Below are 9,173 nucleotides of genomic sequence, written 5' to 3' on the forward strand. Positions count from 1 at the left end.
TAAATCCATTTTTGGTCTAAAAATTTAAATTTTTTTTTTCATTTCACACTTCGTGTAATTTTTTGAGAATTTTATTTTTTGTTTCACTATTTTTCTTTAATTTCTTCCTTTTACGTGCATTTTAATTAGTTTAAAAGTACTTTTATACACTTAAAAATTCTGAAAATTTTATTATATAATCTAATGATGATCTCTGACCTATAAATGATACATCAGCACCATCAGTGTTACTTCAGTTTTTTTGGAAAGGAGCTTGTGAAAAAGATTAACTGCACAGACATTAATTAACATAAAGAACTACCTTGTAGTCAAAAAAACATAAGAGATCAACTTATAACGATTAAAGGACCGTGGATATATTTTTGCCCATATATTATAAATAATTTAATATGATATAATTACATCAATATTGAAGAAAAAAATTTAATTTGAATTTATATTTCTGCATATTAATATTTTTGAAACTATCAGTTAAATTGTAAAGATGGACATACACTGATATCCATATGATTAATAATCTAGCACAGGTAGTTGAGAAAAAGCTGTCACATATGCAGAAGGACATACTTTGATTTAAATTCCAACTAATAAAACATACACTAAATTAATGAGAATCTATTCAGGTTTTAAAAAACTATAAGTTTGTTGCAATAAATATATTTGTCTCTCTTTTTCCATATACTATCAATTAAATATAAATCAAAAATTTAAAAATACAATATCAAATTTTCTTAATAATAATAATTAAATTTTATTACTTATTATATCTCATAAATGTAGTAGCATTATTTAATGTTATATATATACCTGGCCTATTACAACACATCACCAATATCATCACTTCACTATAATAAGTTCAAACTTCTGAATTGAACTTATTTCAGCCAGACATGAAGAACTCTAAGAAGCAGTTGTTGTTTTCATTTATACAAACGATTTTCATTTTTCTTAGCATATTATGTTTCACAACAAGAGCTGAAGCTAATTTAAGCAAAAAAGTCTCTGGCTTTTATGTGTTTGGAGATTCCACTGTAGACCCTGGAAATAATAACTACATAGAAACACTTTTCAAAAGCAATTTTCAACCTTATGGCAAAGATTTTGCTGACCATGTTCCTACTGGAAGGTTCACCAATGGAAAATTAGCCACTGATTTCATTGGTAATTATTATTAATAATTTAATTTATAAGTCCAAATTATTTTATTTATTTTTAGTTAGTATATGATATGTGAGTTTGTGTGAATGCATTTTGCAGCTTCTTATGTAGGTGTGAAAAAAGAGCTTCTTCCAGCTTATTTGGACCCAAAAGTGATTAACAATGTTAATGAGCTTATGACAGGAGTTAGTTTTGCTTCTGCTGGTTCTGGTTTCGACCCTCTTACACCATCTATCTCTGTAGGCATCTCTCGACATGGCATTTCCTCTGAGAATTTTATTTATAAGAAAAAATTTACTTTTAAAATTTATTAAATAATTTATGTATCGGGACTTACATTTTTTTTTCTTTATTTCAGAGTGTGATTCCGATACCGAAACAATTGGAATATTTAAGAGATTGTAAGAAGAAGCTGGAAAATGTGATTGGTAAAGAAGGGACTGAGAATCATATGAAGAACGCAGTGTTTTTCATGAGTGCTGGAACAAATGATTTTGCTATAAATTATTTTACTCTGCCAGTAAGAAGAAATAGCTATTCTCTCTTAGGATATCAGCAGTTCTTGATTCAACGTGTCAAAGAATTTTTACAGGTTTGGTTTAATTATTTTACTAATTCTAGCATAAACACATAATAATTTAATAAGAATGGATAATATGAATTTTTTTATATTTTGACATTAGTGTGATTTTTAGTATTTGTTACATATTTATTTATTTGGTAGATTTTCTTGAATGGTTTCTTTCTTATAAAATAAAATATGCTTCTCTTTTTTAAATGGTAAGATATTCTTTCTTATAAAAGTTTGTAAAAAATAGAATGCAACCGAACGAATATAGTTTATAGTTTAAAGTGTGAGCATAGAATTTTGGCCTGTCCAAAAAAAAAAAAAAGTGAGCATTCAAAATGTTATAATTTAAAAAAAAAAAAAAAATTTACTAACATCTAAACAAGCTGTATCTAACCGGATTTGAATTTGAGACCTTGAGAGGAGCACACTCTCGAGATCCAAGCGTTTCACCACTAGATCACACACCCACACAAAATGAAAGGAAATATATATATATATATATATATATATATATATATATATATATATATATATTAAAGACTACAAACATAAAATTTTAGCTTCCCGGGCCGGGGAATATAATATAGTGTCCCCCAATGGAATTTGGACATGGTTATAAAAGCACCAAAGAGAACTGGTAGTGAGGTCCCAGTTTTTCATTAACTAAACTTTTGTCAATAAAAACACACGAGTACTTTATGGAAAGTGGTAAAAAAGGAAGACTTAGACAATTCAACAACACCTAATAATTATGAAAAACAAAGACAACAAAAATGGGTAGTGTAGTTGAGAGTAGATAAGAAAACTAATAATGACCCAACCCCACTAAAATCAACTTATTCAAATAAAAAGAAATGTACACTTGTAAGTTAAATGCCACCTCCATTAATTTGTTTTATCATAAAACAAATTAAATTATAATATTTAGTTTAAAAAAAAGTTTAAATTACAAAATATATAAAAGTATTCAAATCTAAATTGATCTAAATTAGACCGATATAAAAATTTGAAAATAAATTTAAAGAATTAAATCAAATCACATGTATGTATTTTAAATTTTTTTTATTACTAAGATATATTATATTGATTTACTATTATATACTTTTTAATTTATTTAATTCTACTTAATTATTAATTCAATTTAATCTTTCTATTACTAATTTATATGTTTAAAAAATAATTTATGTATAAAATTTTTATTTTGTATCAAAATTATTATATTATCACATTTTTAAAATATTATTATTAGTATAAAAATTTACAGTTAATAATTTAGATATTCAAAATCAGTTTGAAAAAAGTTATATTAAATTGAACTAAATTAAAAAAAAAAATAGTTATTAAAAATCGAGTCACATATACTTTTATCTTTAAATTAGATTTGTTTTTTTCTCAAAAACTAATAAATGAACATTCCTATAAAATACTACTAATTGAGTAGGAATAGTTTGGTTAGAATTGGATTCTGAATTCAAATGATACAAAGTGTTGGTTGAAAGTAGTTGAGACAATCCATCCATTTGCCAAGATTTTTCTGTTACAACCAAAGATGGAACTATGGTTGATGGTGTTAATTTTAGAATGGTGATAGAGTGCTTTATGAATGATTAAATGGATACTGGCCATAAGCCCATACTGTGATCTGTCATGTATATAGTGTTAGTTCTTTTCTGTTTTAATAAAGGAAGGTAACCTAAAGTGGAAAATAGGCATATGTTGGTCAAGCAGAGTCAACTATAATCAAAACCGAATATAAGGGTGGTAAAACGAGTTTGGTCCGTTAAGAATTTTCGTTTTGTCCGCTTTTCAGTGTGAAATGGGTTAAGAATTTATGCTCGCATCCTATAATGTGATTGTCTTATTGCTTCCTTTTTTTTTTTTTGCAGATTTTTGTAGGACGAGAATTAACATAATTTTTTGTATTTTTAAACTTAAAAGATGTCGTGCGCAAGTCTTCATCGCCAGTCTTAATTTTTTATAAATTTTTGTAAGGCAGAATTAAACGAAACGGAAATGTTCATTTACCACCTCTAATTAAATGTGAGATACAGTGAACTAAAATTTTGTGTTTTGGTGTTTGGAGTATTAGGGGATAAAGTCTAATTTTAAAGAACTAATTATACTTAAAAACGAATTTAAGATAAAGTGATTTATGTTTGAATAAATTTATAATGGTAATTTGAACATAAAATTTTAATAATCAAATTATTTTAAATATATAATACTTAACTTTAAAAAAATTTATAATACTTAACTTTAAAAAAATTTATAATACTTAACTTTAAAAATCAATTTTAATTAAAAAATATTAAATAATAAAAATTAAAAATATAATTTAAAAAAGCATAAGTAGTGGTAAATATTGTGATTGAAAATTTAATATTAATAGAACAAATTCATAGGTTTGTAGATTTAAAATGTCAAATCTAAATCAAACATTTTGAGTTGTAAAGGATTGATTCTGATTGAATTTGAATTTAATTGAATTATATTGGATTAAAAAGAATGTTGGATTGAAATGTTCGGATTCATGAATTGACTCATAATCATTAATACATTTAATCATAATTAAATAGGAAATAAAAATAAACAATTTTTAAAAAAATCATACTTTTTAATTTTAAAATAATAATTTTTAATTTAATAGTATATTAATATATGAAGTGTTTCTTAATAAATGTGGTCTATTACTACTTGTTATCATGATGAGTGCTGCTAACTACTAGTACTTATCATCCCATAATGAAAATGGACAAGGATTTGTACCTAATTCTAAAGTAGGGAAGAGTTCTATGAGGTCCTCATGTTAAAAATTATGTTCAAACTTATTAAGCCAAATTTATTTAGACTAGTGGGTGCATTGGATTATGCTTTTTTGATCAAATATATTCCTATATAGTAAGCAACAATTCATTAAATATACTTCTTATTTATATAACATGTTCATACCAATTAATTCTTCTGTCCTAAAATAAATAATCTAGTTGATTAAAAGTATAAGAAAATTATAAAAACAAAAAAAAATTGCACTAATTTTTTTTATCATGTATAGATAAATAACATAAACATTTTTATAATAAATATAAAATTAAAAATTAAAAATAGTCTCGTCATGCCAACTCTATTGGTATCCGAGCAGAGACATCCGATTAAACTGAAGCGTGTTCGGATCCGCTAACATTTATTTATTCACCTTTGAAAGTGAAATTCTAACCATTATATTATTATTAGAAAATTTTTAAAAACTAATTCAAATAATATTAAATAGATTATACAAATAAATCATTCAATTTAAAATAGAATAAGTAACAATAAACTAGTTTTAAGTAGGGATGACAATCGAACCAACTAATATCAGTTAATATCAGTAAAAACAAAAACACTCAGAACAAGTAGAGTAAAAACGCACAATATTGGATATGTACATGTGCATAGTTAATTACCACTAAAATAAACTCGTATTGGTACGTGTATGAATATCTTAGTATCACCATATTTCATAGTCGTCCATAGTCGTATAATATATATTTATGTATTTTATTTTTATTAAATTATAAAAAGTATATTTTTATTAAATTACTATTTATTTTAATATAATAATATAAGTATTTATTTATTTTATAATTCAATAATACAGCTCTTAATTTTGTTAATATTGTTCAATTTTAAAATAATATAATATTTTATAATTGATAAATTTATTTTCAATTACTATATGCTTAAGAACTTTCCAATGAAGTTTATAAACTAATCTCCCAAAATAATTTGGCCAGGAATTATTGGCAGAAGGTGCTCAAAAAATTGCAATAGCTGGAGTCCCTCCCATGGGATGCCTACCTTTCATGATCACAATGAATTCCCCTAATGCCTTCTCACAACGTAATTGTATCCAAAGATTTTCCTCTGCTGCTAAAGATTACAATCAACTCCTTCAACAAGAATTAAACACAATGCAGCTTCACCTCAATTCCTCAAATTCACCTGCAAAAACCTATTACATTGACATATATGAACCCCTAGCCAATATGGTTCAATCACATAAAAATTATGGTTTGTAAATTGTAATTAAATTTTCAAATTCATTTTCTAGAGAATAATGCAAGAAAATTTTATGTGGTAACATTTTTGTTTATATGTGGCAGGTTTTGAAGATATTAATAGTGGATGTTGTGGAAGTGGATATATTGAAGCAGCACTTTTGTGCAATAAGGGTTGCAATGTGTGCTCTGACCCATCTAAGTATATGTTTTGGGATTCAATTCACCCTACAGAGAAAGCATATCACAATCTTTTTTTGGCTTTCAAATCCACTATTGATTGCATTGTCAACAACTAGAATACATGTTTGAGTTCATGGCCTCTCAAACTTAACAATTTTTCTTATCTTTTTTCTTCAAGAAATAGTGTGGTGGATTTGTGTATGTGACACATACTCATACTATGTGTGTCATATAATAATATGTGATCAATATTGTGAATAATATGTTATTGTATTAAAATCCACTCTCTTAATTCTTATTTATAAGATTAATAATTGAAGGTGGAGAAAAACACAAGAAAGAGGGGGGTTTGAATTGTGTTCTTTCATATTTTACTTTCTCTTTCTATAAATATTTTCTTTCTTCTTAGTATCTCATTTTCTGGATATGCTTAAATCATTGTTGCGGAAGCATGTTCTAGATAACACGGCATAACCAATGAGATACTTATTCAATTTAACTTCTTAACTACATCAGAACTTCTGACTACATCAAGGACAGTTCTGAAGATAATCAGAGTGAATGTTCTGAGTTAAATGAAAGATGCAGAAGATAAAAGACACATTCATTTTTATCCTGGTTCACCTTCTCAATAAGGCTACCTCCAGTCCACCCTTCTCAGGTGATTTTGCCTCTCCCAAACGAGGACTTAATTCACTATAACCAATATGATTACAACTGCACGATCAACTGTCGTGACTGACTTCCTGCACAAGCTACCCCGCGAGTGACTAACCCTAGATGATGAACCGTTAAGTGATCTTAACAAGATATAACGTTCATCAACCTAGTAACCCTGCACAAGCCAACTGCTTGTGACTAACGCTGCACAAGCCAACTGCTCGTGACTAACAACCTGAATAATAAACCGTTCAGGGATCTCCACGAGATATAACGTTTATTAAGTCAGAAACCTCTAAGACTCAACTAGTCCTAGACCTCTTGAGAAATTTGACCCAACTGGTCTCTCAAGAAACTGTTACAATGTAACTTCAAATGATAGTGTTTAGGATTACTTGTATAAAGCATTAATCACGACTGTGATATTTCATTACTATTTAGTACAGAATATTTGAACTCAGAGATTTGGTCATTCTTCAGTGCATGAGTTCATTGTGATGTGTTGGTGTTCTTTTGTATGTATCAATTCTTTGTTTGATGTCCACACCCCACACACTTGAATGAGTGACTTTGAGTATATATATATATATATATATATATATATCTTCAGATTTTTTTCACGTTTAATCTTGGTTATTGGAGAGAGCAATAAATGCTTGCGTGTTGCTTTTCATTTTGTTTTCTCCAATGAGCTGCATGTGGATAGCTTCTTAAATCAACCTTGGGAGTTGCCCTTTTTGAGTGTTGCAGCCGCCTTGCTAATGATTATGTCTTTAACAGTATCTTTCTTTTTTGAATCAGACTTCATGGTCTTCTGTTCAGCTTGGAGTATAGCTTTTGTTTCAGTGTGTTTCCAGCGGTTTTGGTGCTTGATCAGAAGTTTCTTTAAGACTTGAGCATTTTTGCATTTGTTCATATTTGTGCATCAAGTTCTGATGGAACTTGTATTGAATCATCTTCTGAAATCAGAAACACTTAATTAGAGTACCACATTTGCTTATACAAAATTTATTTACCTGTTATCATCAAAACACTACAAATATGATTAGAACCTAACTATATTAAAAGAAATAGCAGTGAAATTTTCTTTTTATCATAAATAACCTTACACATTAGATGAAGTAGAGAGTATAAAGCATAATGAAAGATATTGTGTTAGGGCACTTTTCACCCACTTTGTAATGTGAAGTTGTTCTCAAGTTTGATTAAACTCACAATTTGTGAAGGAATCATTTGTTGATTAGAAAGGAGAGTTTGATTTGCAACAACCATGCAGGTTAGATTCTCACTTATAATCATGTTTCTTTCATCCAAGTTTCTTTGAGGCATTTCATCAAACATCATGAGTACAGACTTAAAACAACATAACAACACAAATAGAAAAACAACAAAAACAAGAAATCACACAAACAAGAATAACACAAAGTCACAAATAAGAGGGACACATATTTTATGACAATATTTTTTATAAATGTGACACTTATTTTGAGACGGGGGGAGTAATAAACAATTTTATTTCCTAATAAAATTTTGTTAGGAGCAGAAATTCTGTAGCACCGACTCCTCTAAAAAAAGTGTGTTTGTGTTAGTGTCGGTGTCTGAAATCGACACCGACACTTGTGATTACCTCTCATTTATTTATTTTTTAAAATTATTATCGGTGTCGATGTGTCACTGTCAATGTCGTGTTTCTGGCTTCCATGCTTCATATATCGATGATGCCAGACTCCAGTTAAGAGGGATGCCATGCAGTTTCTTAATGATTTTTACACTTCAATATGGCTTCTTTTGTTGGAATTCGAATTTATTTAGTAGTCTAATACTCTAATATACAACAAAGTAAGAAGTTATAAAATCTCACACATTATGGTACAAATTTGAAAGAAATGGCGTAAAGATCATTAATATATTAAAACAGAATCCACACTTAGCCTCAAATTTTGAATAAAATCTCGTCTAAATAGTTTGTAATCACATTATTTTCTTTTCTCTTTTTAACAAATATTATTTAATATATTAATTAATATTTAATATTAATTACTCCAATTCATTATTCTATCTTTAATTTCTATGTACTTTAACTATTCAATCAACAAAAACTACATAAAAAAAATTTCTCGCATACAAATTTATTCATAAGTCGTCTCGTGCATCGCACGGGGTCAAAGTACTAGTTTAATTAAAAGACAAAATAATGTTTCAAAAATTAGTATTAGTTAATGTAGTAATATTATATATGTCATCTTTAGAATTTGGAATATTTCTCCAAATATATTCAAGAGAACCAAAATACAAAAAATTGTAAATTATAGTCTATTCAAATGTGTCTGCGAAAAAATCTGTTAAAAATAGGTACAAACAAAATGAAAGAATAATCCTGATATGATATGAATATGAATATGAGTATGAATGAATCTACTATTTTTTAATCCTTAACCAAATGACTCTCCTCTAATTTACCTTGATGATGATGATGATTATGATAAAGATAAAACATATATGGCAACATTTCTGATTGAGTGAACATGAATGAATAAAAAAAATAATTCACCTTGTAATTTAAT

At 27.4% G+C, this 9,173-nt stretch overlaps 1 protein-coding gene across 1 annotated transcript; it reads left to right on the forward strand.

The window, feature by feature from the left end:
- Nucleotides 1-820: 820 nt before the first annotated feature.
- Nucleotides 821-6,232, forward strand: LOC131640168 (GDSL esterase/lipase At5g45960-like). Its single transcript, XM_058910576.1, has 5 exons — nt 821-1,161; nt 1,258-1,397; nt 1,517-1,750; nt 5,503-5,779; nt 5,872-6,232. The coding sequence occupies exons 1-5, from the start codon at nt 891-893 to the stop codon at nt 6,063-6,065; spliced, it is 1,116 nt and encodes a 371-aa protein (XP_058766559.1). The 5' UTR covers nt 821-890; the 3' UTR covers nt 6,066-6,232.
- Nucleotides 6,233-9,173: the final 2,941 nt, after the last annotated feature.

The sequence above is a fragment of the Vicia villosa genome, unplaced genomic scaffold (assembly GCF_029867415.1).
Source record: "Vicia villosa cultivar HV-30 ecotype Madison, WI unplaced genomic scaffold, Vvil1.0 ctg.002987F_1_1, whole genome shotgun sequence".
Lineage (NCBI taxonomy): Eukaryota > Viridiplantae > Streptophyta > Magnoliopsida > Fabales > Fabaceae > Vicia > Vicia villosa.

Coding starts and splice junctions, on each gene's coding strand:
- LOC131640168 (XM_058910576.1), top strand. CDS start 891: ATGAAGAACTCTAAGAAGCAGTTGTTGTTTTCATTTATACAAACGATT. Junction 1,162..1,257: donor ATTAGCCACTGATTTCATTG/GTAATTATTATT, acceptor TGCATTTTGCAG/CTTCTTATGTAGGTGTGAAA. Junction 1,751..5,502: donor GTGTCAAAGAATTTTTACAG/GTTTGGTTTAAT, acceptor TAATTTGGCCAG/GAATTATTGGCAGAAGGTGC.